This window comes from Prinia subflava, chromosome 17, assembly GCF_021018805.1.
Source record: "Prinia subflava isolate CZ2003 ecotype Zambia chromosome 17, Cam_Psub_1.2, whole genome shotgun sequence".
Taxonomy (NCBI): domain Eukaryota; kingdom Metazoa; phylum Chordata; class Aves; order Passeriformes; family Cisticolidae; genus Prinia; species Prinia subflava.
The window spans coordinates 3,262,074-3,285,459 of NC_086263.1; the positions used below are offsets into that span (position 1 = coordinate 3,262,074).

The 23,386-nt window shown below is 48.6% G+C and overlaps 1 protein-coding gene across 2 annotated transcripts in view; it reads right to left on the bottom strand.

The window, feature by feature from the left end:
- GSG1L (GSG1 like) overlaps positions 1 to 14,742 on the bottom strand; it is a 57,933-nt gene extending 43,191 nt beyond the window's left edge. For both annotated transcript variants that reach the window (XM_063414529.1, XM_063414528.1), the window contains exon 1: positions 13,936 to 14,742. In XM_063414529.1, coding sequence (XP_063270599.1) covers positions 13,936 to 14,236 — 301 coding nt within the window. In that variant the 5' untranslated portion in view covers positions 14,237 to 14,742. The remainder of the gene's footprint in view (positions 1 to 13,935) is intronic.
- Positions 14,743 to 23,386: the final 8,644 nt, after the last annotated feature.

The window sequence follows — 23,386 nt, forward strand, 5'->3', positions numbered from 1 at the left end:
TGAGGAGAGAGGGCTGGCCAGCACCTAAGCAGCCATCAGCAAAGCTCTTGGCACCAGCTTCTTCTGTGGCCTCCCAAGGGTGAGGTAGAGACATCTCCTGTGCAAGTCCTTGCAAACGCACTCCCTCCTCATCACACTGACCCTGCTGGGCTTCCCAAGGAGGGGACACAGATCACAGGGGTCTGCAGCACTGGGAGCTAGCAGGAGTCCAAATTTTATCTGTGGCTGATTAATCCTAATTAGTCAATCTAATTCTGTATATGTGCATGTCTATGAGTATTTGTAACTTGCTGGAAACTTCAAACTGGAGCAGCCAGCGTGGGAGGAGACACATCTGGGAAGACTGAGCTGGTGGGTGGGGAAGAGTCTTGAGGTTGTGTGGGTAATAGGTGCAGAGCCTGTGAAAATATGAGGGACCACCAGTGTGATGTCCCCATGGATCTGCAGCAGGAACAGGTGGAGGTGTTCCAGCTGGATCTGCAGCCCTGGACAGGCAGAAGGGGGAGAGGAGCGAGTTTGGTGCTGGGGGTGATGTTTCTGTGGGTGCTGCTGAAGGCACAGCTCTCTGTGAGGGTCTGTGTGGTCAGATGTCAGTGCCAGGCTGGCACACGTGTGTGTAGGGGTGTGTGTGTGTGTGTGTGTGTGTGTGTGTTTGTGTGTGTTTGAGTACTTGCCCAGTCTGGATGGGAAGGGCTCAACAGCAAAGAGAAGAAGGAAAAGGAATTCCCTGGGCCTTCAAGTCCCCAGGCTCAGCTTCCTGGGATCATGCTCAGCATCCTCTCAGACAGTTTCTCTTGGGAGGTTTCTCCCATCCCGTGGCTCTGGAGCTGAGGAAGATCCCTCAGCTCTGCAGGGCAAATGCTTTCCAGCTCCGTGGCCATTCCTACTGAGGAAAGCTCAGCTTTGGGACGCTGTGTGGTCTCAGGAAACAGTTAGAGGAGGGTGTGGGTTTGATCACTGCATCAGTGCTGGGGACACACAGAAACCTGTGGCAGTGTTAGGAGATGATCTCTGTCTGGCTTGCAGCATAAGCCCTGTACTCCTCTTCCTGCTTCTTGCTCACAAACATGCTGGGAAGTCCTGAGCTCCCAAGCTTCCCCAGCCTGTGGCACGTACTCATCCTGAGAGCTGCCTCCTGTCTGCAGTGTCAGAGTGAGGAGGGAGCAGAAGGGTTTTCAGGGCAGACCTGGGGAGGCAGGGCTGTGCCTGGGGCAGGGCTGAGGCAGGGAGGGGAGCAGGCACTGCTGGCAGAGCTGCACAGGATGCAGGGCTCACCCATGGGTTCTCTCACCCAGGTGGGTGAGGAGCCCCCAGACACGTCCCTTTCCCTACAGAGGAGGAGTGGGGCTGCTCCATTGCCTGCTCCACTGAAGGGTTGTTGCAAAATCCCTTTTTCTGACCAATAGATGGGGCTCCTGGGAGGTGTTTTAAAGGCTTTCATTCTATTTTCAGTCTCACGTGAAGGGTAAGACAGCACAGATGTTACAGTTCATGCCATCACAATCAGAAGCCAAACTACTTCCTAATTACAACACATTACAAGCATTTTTGGCCTATCAGCTTTTGCCACACAATGCTGCTAATGCTTCTAAACCAATCATCTATTAAAATACCTCACGTGGGTCTGGCTACAGTGCATCTTTCATAGTTCTGTTTCTCCAAAATATCTGGTCTGTTTGTGAGGCCATCATTTGAAACTTGTTTCCAGTTCCATTTCTCTCTCAACAATGTCTGTCCTATCCCATGGCCTTTGTAAGTCAGCATTTATCTCAGAGTTTGCACACAGATGCACAAGGCTGTGTGAGCCTTCTGTCAGGCTCTGAGTATCCTCTACAAATCCATTCCCCTCACTGGGTCAGTGTCACACACACTTTGGGGAGCTGGGACTGCTGGAGACAAATCCTTACACCTTCCCAAGGCAGAGCTCAGAGCTCAGAGCTCAGCACCTCTCCAGCCTGAGCACACAATGAAAGCCCAAGTTCCCCCAAGTCCAATCCTGCCAGAAAATCGAGGCAAACAGCTTCCAAAGAACCATCAGGTCCCATGGTTTGGCTGCCTTCCCTGCCCAGCCCTGCACATCTTGTGGGCACATCACACGTGCCTGGCTGTGTCTTCCAGCATGGAATTCTTCCCTGGGCCCATGGAATTAGGGAGCTGCACAGGGCAGCTGGAGGCAGGTCTGGGTGCACATCAGTGGGGTGTGAACCAGCACAGAGATGTTCACCCCAGCCCTGCGTGCCCTCTGCCTCTGAGCCTTTGGGAGACCCACGTTCTACTCCTCCTTCCACCTAAAAGGTTGGGCTTGTTTGCTCCTGTGCTCAGGACCTCACTCAGGCCTGGTTTAGACTGGGAATCAGGAAGATGGCAGAAAAAACATCCAAAAAGCACTTCAACCTCCAGACAACATTCTGTTTCTAACACAGCTGTTGTCATAGCAAAGAGCAGAATTTGGTGTTCTGGGTCCTACTTATTCGTCCTCCATTCTTGAGTTCTTTCCTCTCTGAGCCAGGGGCAAATGGCTGATTAATAATGTGAGCAGCAAAATAAAAATAACCCTGAAAAATCCTACTTTGTACGTCTTGCAATGACACGGTTTGAAAATATTCAAGTTAAATAAATTGACTTAAAAGAAACCTGGTAGTTCTGGCTGAACTCTGTTATAACTCTGCTTTTCATCTCACCAAAAAAAAGAAGAAAGAAAAGCTGTCTGTATCCACTTACTCTGCATAAAATTTTACGAGTTCAAAAGTGCAGTTATGATGGAAATTTAAATGATTACATTTCTTTTAAACAACATTCCCTTTTAGTAACACCCTGGCTCCCAGCCTACGACAGACAAGGTCCCCTTTTTTCCCACTAGGTCTTAACACATCTTTATCTCTCCAATTATATCTGGAGTCATGTGATTCTGACGAGATCCCACATCATCTACTGAGAGTAAAATCACTATATTTTTCTAAAAAAAGATATAAACCTCAAGGGATCCCAGCCTAGACGAGGCTGAGGACTCCAACACAACTTTAGTGAAAAAAAGTACTACATGAGGGAAAATACAGGTTAATGGGCTCACTCAAAACTGAGTTGTATCGGGTTAATTACCAACTGAAATATTCAAACTTTGATTAAAGTCATCTCAGAGCACTTAATTGACTTCTTTTTCCCTAATGAAAAATAGAGTGTTAATCTGTAAAATCAACATTTTCCAGCTGACCCTGTTGATTTTGCTGGAGCGATATTTTCTTCTGGAAAATAAACAAGCTCACACAGAATTGCACAAGAATATGTTTCGAATGATGCAGATTATTATTTTCTCTTCCTCTGACAGCTGCCATTCATTGCTGATGCCCATCAACATTTCTGCTGCCTCTAAATATCTTGAGTATTTGCCCAGTTCTCAGTGATTACTCACAGCCTGTATGGTCTTTGGGATTGCTTTTAAACCTGGATTCTCCTTCAGCAAACCCCATCCCTTCCAACTTCCTACGTCTCCAAGTGGGAAAATGTAAGGCTTCCCAAATTCCATTTTGGGTGTGCTCTTTTCCCCAGTTTGCACATTCCCAAAGGAAGGTGGCTGATTTTATCCAGAGGTCCCATTCCCACGGTGGGGTTCCCTCTTGGGTGGCTGGAGCAGGGAAGGGCAGAGCAGGGCAGGGAGTGTGGGCAGAGCTGGGGATGCTGCTGGTGCTGCCTGGGACTGTGCCATGGCAACTGCTTGTTCCAGGCTGCAGCTCTCCCTGATGTGAAAAATCTTCCCCAGCATCTCACAGCAAACATCTCCACGGGCTGCTCTCAAATCATGTCTAATTGAAACCCAGCCAAGTTGCAATACTCAGCTGATTATCTTGGTGAGACCTGGAGGATGTGTACACACATCCGTCACTTGGAGAGCTGGGGAAGAGTTCAGGTTTCCAAGTGATTGTGAGAATCGGGGGAGCAGCAGTGCTCAGAGAGGTTTTCAATGATTTTGGTGTCAAATTAGAGCTGACTTCATTAAATCAAGGAGCTCTGAGTTGCTTTAAGTGTCTGAAGCTGTAGAACAGGAAGGGGAGGGTTTCACCTGCTCATCCCAGAGGGGACACACTGTGCTGACCCTGAGCCGAGGTAAATATGCCAAAATAAACTCGATATTGGCAATCCAGGATCCCCGAGACACCCAGAAAACTGGGAAAGACAAACCCCAATGCTATTCACAGAGGATATAGCTCCTGTATGTCCCTCACTATATGAAGTCTTGCCTTCTCCTGCCCTCCTGTGCCTGCCCTGGCTGCTCTTTGAGTTAAGATGTCCTGTTTTTCCAGGCAGGAACCCCTGGCTTGGGCTATGGAAACAAATAACTTTAACCTTTTCTCCATGACTTTTAAAGGCAGTGAACTGCAGCACACTGGAAATAAATATCCACTTCTTCAAATCAAGAGAAAAAAAGCTGTGCTTGCCTTTCTTCTTATGAACCTTATTCCCAAGCATGTACCCAATAACTTAGAAACAAATTCTCATTAGTGCTTTTTGTCTGCCTGGGTGATGCACAGTGAAATCAGGCTGTATGGTGGGGATTTTTTTTTGTCTCTCCAAACCTAGTGAGTCTAAGCATGGTGGGATGTCTCTACCTCTCAACTGATTTTCCACACTGGAAGCGTGGTTTGAGTCCTTTTCATAGCCAAACAGAAGGTGGAACACAGGAGAGTGGATTTTGTTTGCCTGTGACTGTTCTACAAGCCGTGTCATTCCACAGTAATTACATCTGCTTCTTATTACTCACTGGCTTTTGTATTCCTTTCTAAGCTAGATCAGCAAAGACTGATATTGCCTTTTGGTTTAGCAACAAGAAAACTGATGTTACATCAATTTTGACTGGCAGAGGGTCCTGGAAGAAGCAGCCCTATTCCCTGCTACCCTGGTTGCAGCAGGGATAGAGTTGATTTTGTTCCTAGGGCAGGTACAGGGCTGTGTGTTGGGTTTAGGATGAGAATAATGCTGGTAACACTGAGGTGGTTTGGTTGTTGCTGAGCAGGGCTTGCCCCATCAAGGACTTTGCAGTGTCTCATGCTCTCCACTGAGGAGGTGCACAAAAAACAGGAGGGAGCATGGCCAGGACAGCTGACCCCAGCTGGCCAGGGGATATTCCTGACCATGGAATGTGATGCTCAGGGTGTAAGCTGGGGAGAGTTTGGGGAGAGCTTGCTGGGAGCTCCAGTGGCTGCTTTGGGATGGGCTGGGCAGCAGTGAGCAGCTGCACTGTGCAACACTTTTGGGGGAGTTTGGTCCTCTCTCTCCCCTTTTCTCTATTTTAATTGTTGTTGTATTTTATTTTACTGCAATTATTAAGCTGTTCTTAGCCCACTTACCTTTCTCTGACTCTCCTCCCAGCCCCCTGGGGCAGGGGTGAGTGAGGGGCTGAGCACTACTTAATTATCAGTTGTTAAACCACAGCAACCTGTACGTCTCAATTCTGAGATCTGCCAGTCAGCCAGCTCTCCTAACACCACATAAGGAAGGTTTCAACATCAGGATTGAGTCTGGTGTAATTTAAAACCCATGGGGCTACCACAGTGATTGATCTCCCATCCCTTCTGTATTTCCTCAACCCTGACTGCATCTGTTCATATTTTGCTCTGACACTGGGGCAAGGCATCTCAGCTCCCTTTGAAATCTGGGACCTGTGTGTTAATCTTCCAGCACTTTGAAGTTTATCCCATTTACAAAGAACCACCAGAACTCCTCAGATGTTTCTTTAGGGCTGCTGGGTTAAATGGCTGAGAACAGACACAAGCAAACACTGGTGAGGAAGGGTAACAGATCTAATAAGGAGTAGTTAGCTGCCTGGTCCCTTCCTTTGCTCTGTTATGAGGCTCAGCCTGCAGGGACTTTATGTCCATGTTTTATGGCTGATAGATGTTCACACAGCTCGTCTGCCCAGCAGGATCGGGAGGACCTAAAATCTGAAAATCCCAGAGCACCGCAGACACAAAATATCCCCAACATGCTATAAAAACCTGAATGTCTGCAATAAAGCAATCACCACCACAGAAATCACGGCTATCATGTACCACAGGAAGGGAGCAAGAGTCCTCGTGAGGAACACGAATAAATCTGTAAATTCCTATGGCCAGACCTAGCTCATCCTGAAAGCAAAATACCAGGGATTTGTTAGGAGGAGTTCACAAGTGCTTTTCTGCAGTGGATCCTTCCCATGCTGTAACGGAAGGCAAAAATTTGTTACTCTCCCTGTTATCTAGCCTGAGGGAGATTTCCCTTCTGATCCCAAATTAGATCATCAGTTTAATGTTCAGTGCATGAGCAGCCATACCAATTAGATCCTGAGCAGCTGTAATAATGTCAGCAGCAGCAGCAGAGCAGCCTCCTCACACACTGCCTCCACCTGGAGCCAATTTCTGCTCCTTCAGATTAGAGAAGGCATTAAAACCTCCAGAAAACGTGATGGGCCCCCCGTCAGCAGCTGCTTTTCCCTTGGCTCCCACTGGTGCCCAGCAGCCACCCTGGAGCAGGAGGGTCACGGAGCAGGGAGGTGTGAGCCAGAGGGGCAGGAGGGCTCATCCCAGACCTCCTCCAAGCACCATCAGCTATGCAGGACTCTCTCCAAGGTGCCCATGACAGAAACGTTCCTCTCCTCTCCTGCAGTTCTTCCTGGGCCTTTGGAAGGCTCCGTTTCAGCCCCTGGGTTTCCTTTGCTCACACTGCCCTCTCTGGAGGTGAGGTCCAGGCACACTCTGCCGGGACTTGTCCTGGATTGTCACTTTTCCCCCTCAGTTATGAGTTGCTTAAGTCATATTATTTTCTTTATCCATACATTTGTAAGATATCACCACATCCCCTCTAGCTCCTCAGTCTGGTACACTACAGAACACCAGCTTTCTTTTCTCGAAGGAGATTTTCTCTTTTCCTTAACCACCTTGGAAACCCCACTCTGCACCTATTTCACCTTCCCCTTTTTCCTTACCACACCCACTCACCTGTGGCATTTACAAAACACACCGGTGTTGCCTGTGGTGCTGCTTTCTCCCTGGAGTAACCTTTTCTTTATGCCACAGCACTTGGCAGCTCCCAGCCACACCCCAGACAAATCCTGGACACCAGCTTGGTTCTTATCTTCCCCCTGAACTGGTACCTACCCGTGACCTCCCAGAGCTTTAGGCCTCAGCATCTGGCGCTTTGAACCCTTTTCAAAATGTAATGCTGCTCTTAGAGCCCTCCCAGGGCAGCTCACACTTCCAGCTACCCAGGAAAATCTCCCCTCTGCAATGCCAATATTCCCGGATTTGGCGTGGCGGCGTGCGTAAGAAGCGCACTCAAAGCAGGATTATTCTCCTCAAATTAAGACTTCTGCGTTGGGAATTGCAACGTCTTAGACAGATTCTCCTTTGGCCAATGAGGCAAACACGTCATGCCAGGGCTCAGCTCATCCCCCAGGAGGAGCAGTGTGACCTCCCAAGGAGAGCTCCCTCTCTCCTCTGTGATGAGGGTGTTGATCAGTTTGGGCACAGACACCTACTGTGTCTGCTGATGGCCACGGGCTGCTGTGGGCTTCATCTCACCTTTATTTTTTTAGGTGACACTAATTGTATCCCTAGCTCTTTTTTTCCTAGGTTGCTAATCCCAGCAATAAGAGAATCAGTCCCAAAACCAAATTTGAGGACACCTAGAAGTATCCATTGGTATAATTCTCCCTTTTGTATTTCTTGCCACAGACACCTTGTAGGACTGTTTTTAATCAGTTTACAATCTACTTATCCCATTGATAATCAAAAAAATAAAGTAAATCTGAAACACAGATTGATGCAAAAGGTCTCCCTGCTCCACTGTCTTTGTGTTGTCCCCAGTGACAGATATTTGGGGAAGAAAAAAGGGCACAGGGTGATTCTGCTTCTGTACTCCCCTTGTCACGCCAGTACTGCAGCAGCACTTTGGGATTGCTCTAAAATCATCCTGTTAGTAAAGGAATGGAGATTTCCTCTTTGGATCCATGTAATTCCCAATTTTGGCCTTCTCAACATTCCCTGGCAGGGAGCTCTGCAGGAAGGAGCACTGATTTCTGTCTGTTTTGCCTTTTTGTTCTGGAGTCATGGAAGCAGTCTGTGGTGTGTCAGTGTCACGTCTCTGTGCCCTGGGCCTTCTGTCCAGCTGGAGCCCAGGCTCAGGCTGCTCAGTGCTCCCCAGTGTGGGAGCCTGCCTGCCTCTCTCTCTGTTCTTACCATCCTCCCCACTCTCTGCAGCTCTTCTGGAAAGAATTTTCACTGGGACATTCCACCAAGTGTTTTTTTGCAAATCCACAAGGACTGGATCTAATCCATTACCCTTGTTTGAGAAGTGATTCATCTTGGTAAAAGGTTTACCTTTAATAAACCCATGCCTTTGATAAAACCTATTTGTTGCCATGCAATGAGTGCTTTCTCTGAAAACTGTCCTTAAATTCCTGGGTCAAGTGGCCTGTACAGTTTTTTTTCCACTTTCCTTTAAATACGGTGATGTACAGATTCTTCCAGTCCTGCATTTTCATGTACCAATTATTTCAACATCCTCAGATGGAGATTATCCTGGCCCCCCGGGCTCAGTTCCTCTAGCACTGGAAATTTTATCTTTAATATAGAGCTCTACCTCTTCCATTCCGTTTACCACTCTTTCCTTCCTAACAATTTATAACCAGCATTTTTTGCATTCCAGTCATGCGAATAAACCTGCCAGGTTTCAGTCATGCCAATTATATTGTATTTCTCATAATCCAGCAAGAATTCCCAAGTCCTCTTGCTTTTAATTATGTACTCACAAGGTACTTCTCCCCAGCCCCTGTCTGGGCAGCCACCTGTGGTGAATCACTGAGATGTGTGATTATCACAGAGGGCAGGGGACAAAGGTGTTGCAGAGCTGCTCTGCAGCTGGGAAAGGCTATGGCAAGTTCTGGTATTTATGTCACAGATTTACTCATTTCTGCTGGAGAAACCTCTCTCCTTCTCTGGCTCCTCCTCAAGGCACATTCAGTGCCCACACTTCTGGCCCATTTTGACGTTGACATCCAATCTAAATTCTACTCTACCATTTCCTCCTTCAGGAGTGCTGAGGAAAAGGTGGCATAGAGCACACAAAGGGCTGCAGACCTCTTGCCCTCCAAAAAATTCAATCCAAACCCACAAAAAAAGCCATGCATACCCATTCCTGCTCTCCTGATTTCTTGGGAGCATGGTGAGCATCCTTGTTTATTTAATGGGACAGTACTCTTAAAAGGCAGCTGGGCAGCTGCTCTTCCCCTGTGGCTGTGGATGTTAATTCTGAGCTTGTCTGTTCACTGGCAACTAAAGCAAGGTCCGGGTTAATGTTTCTTTCTATTAACATCAAAGCAAACACACAATTGAGCAAAATTGTCTGAGTTGTTATTGCTTCTGAGCTCTCAAGCTCCCCTGTTTGGGTTTGATGTGCCACCTTGCCTATTCATGGGTTTATTTCTTCATGGTGTGTGTGTCCTGGAGTCTGGAATCCCCCAGCTGGTTCACCACTGCTGCTGGCAGTGCACCACTGCTGTGGTGCCTTGTGAGGTGCCCCAACACACACCTGGACTGTGTGTGCAACGAGATCCACGCTCAAAGTCACATTTAAAAAGAAATGAAATGCTGCTGAGCTTGGCTCTGGGACACCTGGCCATGGCCAAGGAGTTCAGAGCCCAGGAGGAGGCCCCAGGGGCAGCCAGGGCTCATGAGCAGCACCACAGAGCTTTATCTTCACCTGTGTGCCATCCAAAGCACTGAACCCTCTCTGAAAGGGAGAACCTCTTTTTGGTAGACTGGCATTCAGCTCACTTTTGAGTCAGAGACTGTGCTAAATAATTACAGGACTCCCCCACCAATGAAATATAAATGCTCCAGTCCCTCTTTTCCCAGAGGGGATTCACAATTACATTTCTCAGGTACTAAATGCTTTTTGAATTCTTGAGCTGTCCTAGACATGCTGGATAAAAATAAACTCTAGATTCACAAATTATTTCAGAAATAATCACAGCATTCAATCTCTGTTAGAGCTGTCAGTGGAAACCAGGAGCTGGCACCACGAGGCAGGCACGCTCCGCTGGGCTCTGCACAGAGTGGATGGCATGCTGCTTGCACCTCAGCCTCTGGAATCTAAATGCACTTTGCACATAAACAGGGACAAGGAGAAGACACTCAAAATTTTGTTTGCTTGCTGCCTAAATGTCATTTTAAGGTGTGACTGAATCCCAGCCCCTCCAGCCAACTGGGAGCCCTGGGATCCTGTTCCCTGCAGCATCAGCCTGCTGGGAGCTGGTCCTGTTGGCACTACAAGCTCTGCTGTGTTGCAGCTGCACCAGTGCAGGGAGCAGAAAGTTTTGATAATGTGGGTGGAGGAGAGAGAAATCAAAAGCCTGGTGGCTTGAGGAAGAGTGTGTCTCATGGCTGTGAAAGTTTGGAGGCTCTGGAGAGTTTTGGCAGTACCACGATCACACAGAGAGCTCCTGGCATTCCCATGTGCCTGGTGGGATCCAGCACAGGATCACAGTGGGCTCTGCGTGGGAAGGGAGCCCCAAGGATCATCAAACCCAGCTCCTGGCCCTGCACAGACACCCCAACACCCCTGGAGGTGTTGTACAGACACTCCTGGAGCTCTGGCAGGCTGGGTGCTGGGACCAGTACCCTGGGCAGCCTGTTCCAGTGCCCAAACACCCTCTGGAGGAGAACCTTTTCCCAAAATCCACCCTAAACCTGCCCTGACACAACTTCAGGCCATTCCTTGGGTCCTGTCTCTGGCCACAACAGAAGAGATCAGTGCCTGACCCTCCTCTTCCCCTCATGAGGGAGTTGTAGACTGTGATGAGGGCTCCTCTCATGCTGCTGAAATTCAGACATCAGTGGGTCAGGGAGGAATCAGGGATGGGCTGGGAGCTGTGGAATGGTGCTGACCAGGGGCTCTGGCTGTAAGTTCTGCTGACAAAGTGTGAGGCTGTGAGTGGCTGTGGAAGGGAGTTTGCCTGGAGCAAGGCTGCTGCTGCATCACTTCAGTGTGCTGCTGGTAAAGCTTTAAGAGAGATGCTATTGACAGTGTGCAGTGCATTTCAGCTGGGGATTTTGGCTAATTTAACACACCACTATTTAGCAGTATTAATACAGTGCTGGTTAACCCATGACTGAGTGACTTGTGATGCCTGCAGGATGGGGGTCAGCAGGGGTGCTGAGGATGGGGATGAGCCCCTGGGGGGATCCCTGAGGACTGGGGTCAGCAGGGGTGCTGAGGATGGGGATGAGACTCTGGGGGGATTCCTGAGGACTGGGGTCAGCAGGGGTGCTGAGGATGGGGATGAGCCCCTGGGGGGATCCCTGAGGACTGGGGTCAGCAGGGGTGCTGAGGATGGGGATGAGCCTCTGGGGGGCTCCTGAGGACTGGGGTCAGCAGGGGTGCTGAGGATGGGGATGAGCCTCTGGGGGGATTCCTGAGGACTGGGGTCAGCAGGGGTGCTGAGGATGGGGATGAGACTCTGGGGGATTCCTCATGGGGACACTGAGTGGGGCTGTCTGTGTAAGCACAGTTCCTGTGCTGCTGGGCTGGGGCTGGTGCCTCAGTGCCCTGCAGTTCAGATAAAATGATCATCAGTCAGGCTGCAAAAGGCCATGACAACCCCCTGACAGTCTGGTATTACAAACCCATCAGTCTGAGCCGAGAGCTGTCGGGTATTTTATGTTGGCACTATTAGGGACAAATTTAGACCCGTGTCCATTACATTGCTCCTGTCCTCACCAGGAGAAGACATAGTAAATCTGAAGGAGGCAGCTGTCTGTCTGAGCCAGTATATCCCTGTACCTGCCTGGGTGATTTCCACAGGCTGGTCACTCCCAGTTTAGTAACTGAAGAGTTTCAAATAAGACGAAACTCTCACTGAGCTGCTCTGGGATGTGTGGGGGGAGAAGCAACCCCTTCTCTCCTGCTTTCACCATAACTTTTCCAAGCTGGCTTCCAACTCTCTCCTGAAATCACCCACTACAGCACAGCTTTGTTTACCCGGTACAGAATACATCACTGTGTTTCTCTTCTCCCACAGATAACTCACTTTTCTGAGTGGGCTAGAGTCACACAGTTACAACTTATCTCACACTTAAATCTGGACTTGGAAGGATTTCAATATCTGCCAGAAATATGGGCATCCTTGATCATGCCAACCCCGGCTAAGATGCTCAAAAAGCCAGAGTCTTAGGCTGCTCACTCAGGCTGCTGTGGCCTAAGCTGATTCCCAAATCAGTAAGACAAATAAGCTTTTTTTTTTCTTTGTTATTCTTTCTAACATCAAGAGTGTTGCCTTGGTGCTCTCATTTCAGCCTGGAGCTGTTGCAGTCCCAAGGCTGGAGTTCATGAACTTTCCTTTTTTAACATTAAACTGAGTTTTAATAAACAACTAATTCTGCAAGTACTCTCCTCAAAAAGACCAGGGAGAATACACAACACCTTGGGATCAAAGAGGCTGTGAGCATTTCTCTCGGTTTGCCCCATTTAATGGTACATTCTCACAGAGAATTCTACCAATTTTACTGCAATTCTACCCTAAACTTCCCAATCCCAGAGGGGCTGTGTTCTCAGAGACATGACACAACTCCCTGATCTACTCCTGGGGCAATGGCAGGATGGGATGGGATGGGAACAGCCCAGTGAGGAGCAAGTGTCCACAGCCCATCATCTCATGCTGTGTCACATCTGTAAACTTTACTTTTCAGTCACATAATCTAGGAAAGAGCTCTTTCAAAAGCAGAGTGTGGATGCTAGCTCTAGCAGACAGCTCTGGGAGCAGGGGCTGTCAGTTTGCATCTGCTGAGACCTAAATCGGTCCCAGGGCAGCTGCCTGCCATCCACCCTCCGGCGTCTGATTCCTTGGGAAGTGGAATCTACAGCAGAGGAAATGAATGCTCTGATAAGCTGGAGAGATGTCTTTTTGAGTGCTTCCCAGCAAGTAACCGGCTGAGCAGGGAACAGAAATGAGCTTTCTTGTGCCCTTTAGCTGCATTTCCCCGCTCAACAAACACACACTCCAGGGAGGGCTGGCGGGTGGTCATTTACTCCAGGGGGAGCAGAGAAGAGGCAGGCTGGGCTCCAGCTGGTAAAAGCCGTGACCTTAGTGCCGAACCTGCCACCCAGTGCCGGGGGGATGGCTGTGCCGTGCCAGGGGCGATGGCTGTGCCGTGCCGGGATGGCTGTGCCGTGCCAGGAGGGCTGTGCCGTGCCGGGATAGCTGTGCCATGCCAGGGGAGATGGCTGTGCCATGCCAGGGGAGATGGCTGTGCCGTGCCGGGATGGCTGTGCCGTGCCGGGATAGCTGTGCCATGCCAGGGGAGATGGCTGTGCCATGCCAGGGGAGATGGCTGTGCCGTGCCGGGATGGCTGTGCCATGCCAGGGGAGATGGCTGTGCCTTGCCGGGATGGCTGTGCCGTGCCAGGAGGGCTGTGCCGTGCCGGGATAGCTGTGCCATGCCAGGGGAGATGGCTGTGCCGTGCCGGGATAGCTGTGCCATGCCAGGGGAGATGGCTGTGCCATGCCTGGGGAGATGGCTGTGCCATGCCGGGGGAGATGGCTGTGCCATGCCAGGGGAGATGGCTGTGCCTTGCCGGGGGAGATGGCTGTGCCATGCCGGGGGAGATGGCTGTGCCATGCCGGGACCTCTCCGTGCTCGCCGGGCGCTCCGGGGCGCGCTGCCCGCCCGGCGCTCGCTGGGCTCCGGGGCTCGGCCGGAGCGCCCGGACCCCGCCGCAGCCAGCAGGTAAACAAGCGAATCCCCGCTCTGGCAGGGAACAGGTTGCTTTTCGACAAAGAACTGTGAGGAGCCTGCCTGTCTCCCCGCAGGGCGAATCTGCTCTAAGGCACAGAGCGGCTCGCCCGTCGCTTATCGCACCGAGGGAACACAAAGAGCGCAGGCTGCGAGGAAGTTGGTTTGTACTTACCAGCAGCATTGATATTTTCCTCACAGGAGTACCAGATCCCAGTGTGGAAATACCTGAAAAGGAAGCGGTCATCTCCCGTCTCCCAGCTGTAATGAACCACATTCTGGTTCGTCTCATTTGCAGTCTCATTCCCGCCGTAGTTGAGGCAGTTTGTCTTCTTCTCTTTCCCACAGCTCGGCTTGGGGACCCTCTGTGTGCCCTCACACCAGTGGGTCGTGATAAAAGCTGTTGTAGAGAAGAGGAGAGCCATCAGATTCAGACTCACTGCTAGCAGGGCTCTGCATCTTCGATTTGTCTTCATGGTAAATCCGCCCTCCCTCCCCCTCCTGCTGAGAGAAGAAGTCAAAGGGGTTTGTTTTATTTGGGAGGGGGGGGGTTTCAAAGCCTCTCACGATTCAGAATCCAGTTGTCCAGGCACCAAAACTCTCAGCTTGTTGCAATCCTTTGCTGAGGCGGCGGAGGAGGCTGTGCGGGCAGACTCCCATCCTTCCCCTGCACTCGCGGCGGTGCGGGTTAGAGCAGCGCCAGCGGGGCCGGCCTCTCGCAGCCGCGGAGCTTCAGCGCGCTGAGGGCGGCGGGGCGGCTCTGCCTCCCCGGGAGCGCCAGCGGAGAGTGAACATCTGCTCGGGGAGCGCTCTTCATCCTCCCGAGGGGCCCCGCAGCCTCCTCCGCTGGGAGACACCTGCAGGCGGCCGGGCTGGCTGTGCCCTGCTCCCGGAGGATGGGCAGGAGCGGCTCAGCGTGCGGCGGAGGAGGCAGGGACAGCCGCCACCCGCTGTCACCCGCTGCCACCCGCTGCCACCCGCTGCCACCGTGCCCGGCGCCGCTCGGAGCCCGCTGCAGCGCGCCGGGCTGGGGGAGGCGTCACGCCTCAGTCCCGAAAAGAATTATCATTATTATTATGTGGATCTGCGAGAGGCATTTTTCGTGTACCACGGGGTAGAGATTCGTCCAGGAGGAGGAGGAGGGATGGAGTGGTACTTTAGCATTTCTGCTCTGAGCTAGAGAGGAGTAAATCCAGGGCTTGATTCTGCTTTCGGCATAACGGGGTAAATCTCTTTCTTCAGAGGCTTGCTCTGGCAGCCCCAGAGGAATTCAGATTTGAAGGTGTGTGGTGTGTGAAATCCACACTTTTCACAGCACCAAGTGGGGCCCCTTGCCCAGGCTTTTATTCTCAGGCACAGCTCCTGCAGATGTTTTGGTTGAAGTGGATCTGGGGGAAATTTTGTAGGTCCTGCTTTGTGCAGGACTGATCAGAGCAAACCCTGGGCTTTATTCACCAGATGGCAATGCTGAGAGCAGGGAGCGCTTAATACCCAATATCCCATTTCCGAAGAGAAGTTCATTGTCCTCCCACCATGGCCAGCTGGCTCGAAGGGCTTCTGCCCCTTTGCCACTGCTCAGAGCTCTCTGGTGAGCACTGGGTGCTGTGAGGAGCACAGCACCCGATGGTGGTGGGGGCACAGCCCATGAGAGCCCCACACTGGGGCTGGCCACACCTGGCACACAGCAGTTCTGTCCCTTGGCACACAGCAGTTCTGTCCCTTGGCACACAGCAGTTCTGTCCCCTGGTACATAAATACAGTTTTCTGTGGGGAAGAAGCTGTTTGTGCCTTCTGAGTGATGATTCCAGTCTAGCCTGGGCTCCCTGCAGGGGCTGTGGGGATGCTGGTGGCCTCTCAGAGCAGTCCAGCAGTGGCTTTCCCTGGAAATATCCATGTAGCCACCAGGCTCATGCTGACAGACAGACAGACAGACAGACAGACAGCTCGTGCTGTGCTTTGCTGCCTGCAGACAGGACAGGGGCAGCTTCTCCAGCTCCCTGAGAAAGCCTGGGAGGATGAGGTGAAGTTTCTCCTTAAGGCTTCTGGGAGCTCTTCCTGCCTTCCTGATGCCCCCTCACAGGCAGCCACAGCTCTTTTTGGTGCCTGTCCTGAATGTCTGAGCCCAACTGTAAATGGGATTTTCCACTGTTTCTACACTCACTTGGCTTTGGTTATTTTTTATTATAAATAAACTGGAAAGTTAACAGAAAACTTTTGTGAGAGAACTCACAGGGCTGTGTGAGAATAATTGTGGTGGCAGCTCTGCAAGTTTGGAGAAATAACTTTGGACCCAAGAGCCTTTGCCTTGCCCACTCCTGCCTGTGGCTGAGGAGTGCCACCTCCTCAGTGCCAGGTTTTCCCCTGTGGTCTGCACTAGCAGAGTGCCTCTCCCTGTCCCAGCCCTTCCAGCATTACATCTTGCAGCCAATAATCAGCATTCTTTCCTTGGTTTTAATTGCATGCAAAAAATCGAGGTGATAGCTATTCAGAGGATCACAGGATTATTACTTCAATTATTTTTTAAGTTGCAGGACATTTGCTCAGTAATGCATTTGTGGTGTTCTTGTATTTTTCAGGGTTATCCACCTGCTAAGAGGAATAAACAAAGCACTTGAAACTTTAACAGAAAGCCTTCACAAGGAAGCTGGTGCTGTTCTTCAGGGCTGTCTTTCAAGTGGCTGCCAGTATCTGAATCATCACACTTCTCCAAGTGTGAATACAGGTCTTTACAGCTCTTTTCTCACAAATTTTCTCTATCTATTGCCCTGTGGATTGTGTTTTCTGGCCTGCAGCACCAACGCCTGCACACTCTGTTTCTCCCTGTAACCATCTCCCTGAGGAGTGGCCATCCAAGACTTTTGTTATCTGGGATGATTTTGTCCTAAATACTTCTTACATTTTGTTTTTACTCCTAATCCTAAGAGATATTTCTATTTCTGTTCCTCCTTATCTTCTTCCTTCTTGTTTTTCAGATTAGCAGAGCTGTTGAGAACCGAGATGGTGGCATTAAATAAATTTTTTAAAAAGGCAAAATAAAGCAGAAATTTGGTTTGTTTTGTGATGCAGAGCTTTTAGAATCTTAAGCATTTAAAAATATTGAGCACAAAGTAAAGTAGGCTCAGTCAAGAGATTTTTTTAATATGAATAATTTTCTTTTTCCTAAAGGAAATCAGGGGTTTTTTTCATTGTTGGGATTACTTGAAAAGAAGGAAACTGTTCTGTGCTATGCTGTAATGCTCCATCGACTTCTCTTTATATAATCTCTGTTTATCAGATCTGTTGTGTATAAAAATGGAAAGATCATACATATGTTGCAGAAGGCAGTTGGGATGCCTGGATTAAGTAGTATTTATGTGGTATTATCTTTAATGATAACGTAGAAGGCTTTGAACGGTACAGAGATGCAGTTTTCAGGTTTTGGCTACAAGAATCTTTAAAAACCTTTTTGCAGCAATAACTTTCCTCTGATGTTGTGAGAAAAATTACCTTCACAGGTTATAGTAACCCCTTTTGCCTTTAGCATTTCATATAGGATCTGTGCAATTTGTTATTACCCAGTATTTACTTGTGTACAAAAAGAATTCGACCCGGAGGATTTAAAATAATGATAGCTTTTGCAAAAGGAATCTTTCAATCAGGCTCTGTTTTTCACTAGTGGAAAACAGAGGCACCATTCACCAAAGTGAGAGGAAGCCCTACTTTTGGGTCCCCTGGTGCTGATGGGCACATGGTGAGCTCAGTCTGGGTGTTTATTTGGAACCAGCAATGTCAAATGCATGGGATTATATGCTGGATTTAAATCCACATTTTAAACCCCTATAGCTTTTATTTAATTTTTCATTTCTTACAGCTCTGTCCCCCCTGGGCTTCCTCATGTGTTTATTTTGTCTTTTTCAGCTGTCACTGGAGTGGATTTCCCAGCTCCTTCTGCCACTTTGGGCTGGACCCCTCCTGGCAGTTCCTCTTTGCTTTTCCTCAGCACCACAGAGCCACAGGATTCACTTGTTCAATTCATTTGTCTTGCAAATGGCTCAAAATCTCCTTTTCTCATTGGAATTTTCCTCCCTTGACATAGAGCTCTGCACAGCTCATCTTTCTCTTGCTCTCTTCCTACGGTAAATATCAATTATTGGTGTGCCCCCAGTATACCTCCCCTGTCCCTGCACTGTCCAGCAAAATGGGAACTTTCTCCTTACCTCAGTTATTTTTATATTTGGGGAAGAGGGTTGGGTTGGAAATACTGTCCGTATTTCCCCAGAGTGTGTTAGCCAGCTGTGAGCAGTTTGTGTTCACTCCAGACTCAGGCTCCCTTTTGCAGTTTTAACTCTGGTTTTAGTTCTTTTCTTGGCGCAGTGGCCCAGAGCAGCCTGTGCTCAGCAGCGATGCTTGGCACTCTGAGCACACAGGCTGGGCTGTGCAGTCCTGCTCATCTCAGACATGCTGCCCACAGACAATCCTGACTTTCTGACAGAAATTAAGCCCTCAGCAAATGGGCAGCCCCCAGGGGTCTGTGTGAAGGTGGGCTGAATATTGATACCACAGGAAATCTTGGTCTTCACTTTAACTTGTGGCTTGCAGTGTGTCTTTCATGTACTTTGCTTGTGGGCATTTGGGCAAGGACAAGAAGATTGCTCAGGAAATTCTCCCTGTTCCTAAAGCAACCAGGCAAAAAATGATTTCTGACAATACTGAAGCAAAGACCTTTAGTAGTCTTGACAGAGATGAAAGTGGTAAAATAAACTGTTACTTCTCCCATAAATATTTCCTTGGTCCAGGGTCACTGGGCTGTAGACAGGACACCCCTGAGTGCCCTCTCCACATCCCTGTCCTGCTCTGGATGCGGTGAGCAGTGCTCAGCATTGCTCATCCTGGCTGGGGCAGCAGGGCTGTGCCCCTCAGGGACTGCAGGCACCCTCCGGTGACACACAGGATCCCTGCTGTCCCCAACAGCGTCAGCTCCATCATCCAGCACTGCTCTCTGTGCCAGGACCGGGTGGGACTGGGATGGCGGCAGATTTGTACTGATCTATCTGCATTTAATTCTTCCAGCAGCTGGTGGAGAGGAAGGGAGATGAAAAGAAGTGACAGGTCTGAGTCATGCCTTGATTCATGTCTGGGAGAGCTGAGTGGCTAAGTTGCCTGAAGAGGCAGTCCAAAAGGTCAGGGCTGAGCAAGCACGGCATTCCTGAGGCTATTCCCAACAAGTTATTTACATGTGCCCACCCATGGTGGGAGTGAATTGACTGTAATGCTATCCTACTTTTGGTCCTGAATTAGAAATTTTTCTGTCTTAGAGTTGCAAGAATTATTTTGCCACAATTGACAGTTGGATTGGATTAAGATGGAAATTTAATTAATATTTAGTACTCTTTGTTAAGGCTAACTTTGATATGTCTCAGTTATTACAAGAAGCTACAGGCCCACTTAAGAAGAGCTCTAAAAGCAGAACCCACTTCATATTTATGGCTGCAATTAAAGAAGCATTCTTGCACATCAAAGCCTTAATGGCAGCTTCTGAGTCTTTCAATATTCCTGGGCACCCTGGCCTGGCACTAAAACAGCCCCAGAGCAAAAGTGGCCACAACAAATAGAACAGTGCTGAGAAATGTCACAGGGTTCATTGCCCAAACATGCTCTTTTATACCCCTGATTTCCATATTCATATAAAGTTATATATTGTCATATCCCACTGTGCTTTTTGAAGTGCCTAATCCACTAACTACAGATGAATTGATTCATATTACTTGCTGCTCATGTTTTTTAAGACATTTTTTCCCTTCTCTTATCAGTGCATTTTTAGGGACAGAAACTAGAACATTTAAATGTAGTTTTCAGTTTCTGCCTGGCAAAGGAGTAAACTGTGTGCATTTGGTGTCATTTCTATGAAGAATAATGTTGCTTATTTGTATGTATTTTTTTCCCGTAATTAGGATTCATCCATATGTCCAGGCATTTTAAGTGGTAGATGATGATTTGCAGTGGGATTTTAATTCAGAAAAGAGGGAGCAGGGAGATTTGTTTGGGCAAGCTCTGTACCTGGAGCTTCACGTTTCTGTATCTTTGCAGAAATTGGACCCTGTGCAAAATGTACTTGTGGAAACAGAATTTACCAGGGCAGATATAAGGGGCTGCTGGTGTGCAGGGATGGCTTTTGCAGGAGTTCAGCCTTGCAGAGGTTGGGTGCACGTGGTGTCACTGGGGGTGTGCTCCAAGCCAGGGCATCGAGAGCCCCTGGATGTGCCCATGAGCCCATCAGGGTGGTGATGCTGAAGGGGAGGGCGAGGTTTGCTTGCCACAGGAAGGCAGGATGGTCAGGCTGTCCCTAAAAGCTGAATGTAACAGGACTACACTGAGAGAGAAGTTACAGAACACTGTAAATTTATAAATACAGCCAGCAGGTTTTAAACATTTCAGCAGCAAACCTCAATTTGAGCAGAGATCTCTCCCGCGGGTGCACAGCAGAAGACAAAGCAACCAAACTAAAAATCAAGAGATCAATACTAAAAGCAAAACAGTGGCAAAGATGTGTCTCCAGAGCAAAGGCAGGTAATTGCATAACTGTTCCAAGGGGAAGAGAAAAGGTCAGCAGGCAGAAGACAGGCTGGTGCATGGAAAGCTTCTGCCTGGCTGGGGACAGCTTTTCCCAGTGCATTGCAGGAGAAGTGAATGAGGAGGCAGAAGTGACTAAGAAAATGCCAAACTGCCTGGGTAAGACTGTCCCAAAATGGCACACAGTGTCATGGGGAGAGACATCTCCAAACTGCAGGACTTCTGGGGCAGCACCAGAGCCAGCAGAGTGCTGAGAACAAAGTCAAATTTCACAATGAAGTTGTAGCAGATGGCAGAAGAGGCAGTCAAGGCCAGGACTTGGCAGAAAGAGGGAAAATGTTAGCCATCAGCCTGTCTGGAGAGCAGCAGGAGGGAGGAGATATATGAGCAACCTGGAGGACGAGCAGGACACGCAGCAGAGAGGAAGCAGAGAGCAGGGAGGGGTGCTGCAGTGGAAGGATGGTTTGGAGACCACAACACGATAAAAAATACAGAGCTGCAGCTGCCTGGTATCAAAGACCACCCTCACAGTCTAGGTGAACTCTCTGGCCTCAGCAAAGAGGCAAAATGAGAGAGCAATTCTTCAAAGGGAAAATGTTATGAATCTTCTGGGAACTTAAATGGGAATGAAGATACAGGAGCGAAAAGTTCAGCAGTATCACACTGGCTGCTCAGCTTGGGAGCTGTTTCCAGCCTCACAGCTGGTCATGAATATTTCCTCTTTCTAACCCCTTCCTTGACTGGGTTTTGGATGGGGAAAAGTCCTTCCTGTTCTCAGTATCCTGCAAGGGCTCAGGTAGGGAGCACTCTACCTCTGCACTTGACCTCTGAGGCTGTGTGCATCTTTGGAGAGACCTTCCTGTCCTCCACCATGGGCCCCACTGCTAGAGCCCAAATCATTCGGGTTTCACAGACCCCTGGTATTTGTGTGTGTTAGTACAACACCCTTAACAGAGGCTGCAGGGTTTGGTACAGACACGGGGCACTCAGTTAAAATAGTTCTGCCAAATGTGAATTGTTTGGCAGGTAGAATGTATTGACTTCTGCTTGGTCTGTAAACAGGCATCACACTTTTGATTCAGATGTCTGATCAAAGAAGGAATAATATAATTTTTTTAAAAAATTCAGATATTGCCCGAGACCCTTCTCAAGTCATTCCTTAACCACACTGGATGCAGGCACAGCAGCAGAGCTCAGGCTGGCAGTGCCCTCATGCCTCTGCTTGGTTCCAGCCCTGGGGATGTGTAAATGCACGGAAGCTGCTGCTGCCCCTGCCTGGGGCTGGGGCTGGGGCTGGGGCTGGGGCTGGGGTGGGCAGGGCGTGTGGCAGGAGCACGATCTGCACAGGGACAGAATGTCCTTGGCTCTTAACGAAGGTCTGAGCTGATCCCAGGCAAATCATGGACATTAAACTCCTCAGATGGGGCCATTTCTGCAGTAACAGCTAAATTATAGCCCGTGCACTGCAGGAAACAGAATTGGGCTCCGTGTGCAGTATTTACTTGGGCAATTTCACTTAACCTTGCCATCTTTTAATTGCTTTTACATCTTGATTTAGTAATTTCTGATTTTTTTAATAGTTCCATTTATTGAGAAATACCACAAGAGATGTGAACTGAGTAATTTTCTGTTTCTGCATCAGTAGGCAAATTCTTTAAACAATACATATCTGTCTCTGTTTTGGATGTTTATTATTTTTGTAGCAGTTTATTTGCTTGACAGAGTACCACCTTCACAAGAAACTGAGCTGATTTGCAGTCAAAGTAGTGCTTTTTGTTACCTCTAGATTTTGTAAGAAAAGAGACAAAACATAAAGTAATAATGCAGGAAACACGTAAAATGATAATTTATCAAGTTAAAGATCTCCCTTTGGTTGGAGAGGGAAATGCTGGACTGAAAAAAATTGCAAAAAGCAATATACTTGTAATGAAATATACTTCAGAGGAAAAATTACCCTATATTCCAGCCTGTTAGCGTCATGGAACAGATAATTGAATTCCTTGCTTTCTTGTCAATGCAGCAATATGTAACTCTGCTCGAATGCTCAGGTAATCAACAGCTTTTATGCTGATCTTCATAATTTGTTCTTTGAAAACTGCTCTAATTACCATTTCTTCTGTTCTTACAAAGTCTTCACAAAAAGGTTGGTGTTTTGGACTCACATCCCACAGGTGACAGAGCACAAAACCAAAACTCACCCAAAAGACAATGCAGGTTTGTGCTTTATTTCCATGGAACACTTTTTGAGAGAAGTAAAAAGTTTATTTTTGACAGAAATGGAGCCCCTTTGTACCTCATGAGGGGAAGGGAACAGAGCAAAGCTCCTCTGTACAGGTTCTTCACTGCTCTGGGCCTTTTTGCAAGGCGGTGTCGTGGTGGTGGGAGCAAAATCAGTTAGCAAAGGCAGTGTTTGCCATGCCCAAATTACCTTTTGGCTAGCAGGAAAATGCATGAAGGAGTCACTGATGGCAGCTGCCTGTGCCAATGCCACCCTGCTCCTGTGTACATGGCAGGCAGGGGAACTGCCCTTGTCCTCTGCCATGATTTCCAGGCTCAACAAAATGCAGCACATTCTTCAAAAAGAGAAGGTTGAAAAGGAATTTCAATCACATCTCAAAATTGGCTTCAAGCCACCATAAACTGGAATATCCCAATGTAAATTGAGTATATTCAGCTAAGGTGGCAGTGGCACTTACACAGTTCCCTCTCATGTCCCCATTGTAAGAATTTTTTCTCGGGTGTTTCTTTTGTTTAATGTTGTCTGTGCAGTTTTCTGTAACAGTTTAACTGCTTTATTGGCAATGAGGAAGGACATAAAATCTGTTATTGCAAGTGAGGAAGAAACATATGCTCTATGCTTAATGTGCAGCTGGAAAATACACATTAACATTTTTTTAAAGCCCTTCATATTCAATGGCCTTTTATTTCCCTTCTTTTCTGTGTACCCCTGAACAATTGCTGGTGCTGCCATAGGTTAGAGGATGGTGCCAATAATGCCAAGATTGTGGGTTTGATCTCCATATGGGCCATTCATTAGGAGTTGGACTTGCTGGTCCTCGTGGGTCCCCTCTAGCTCA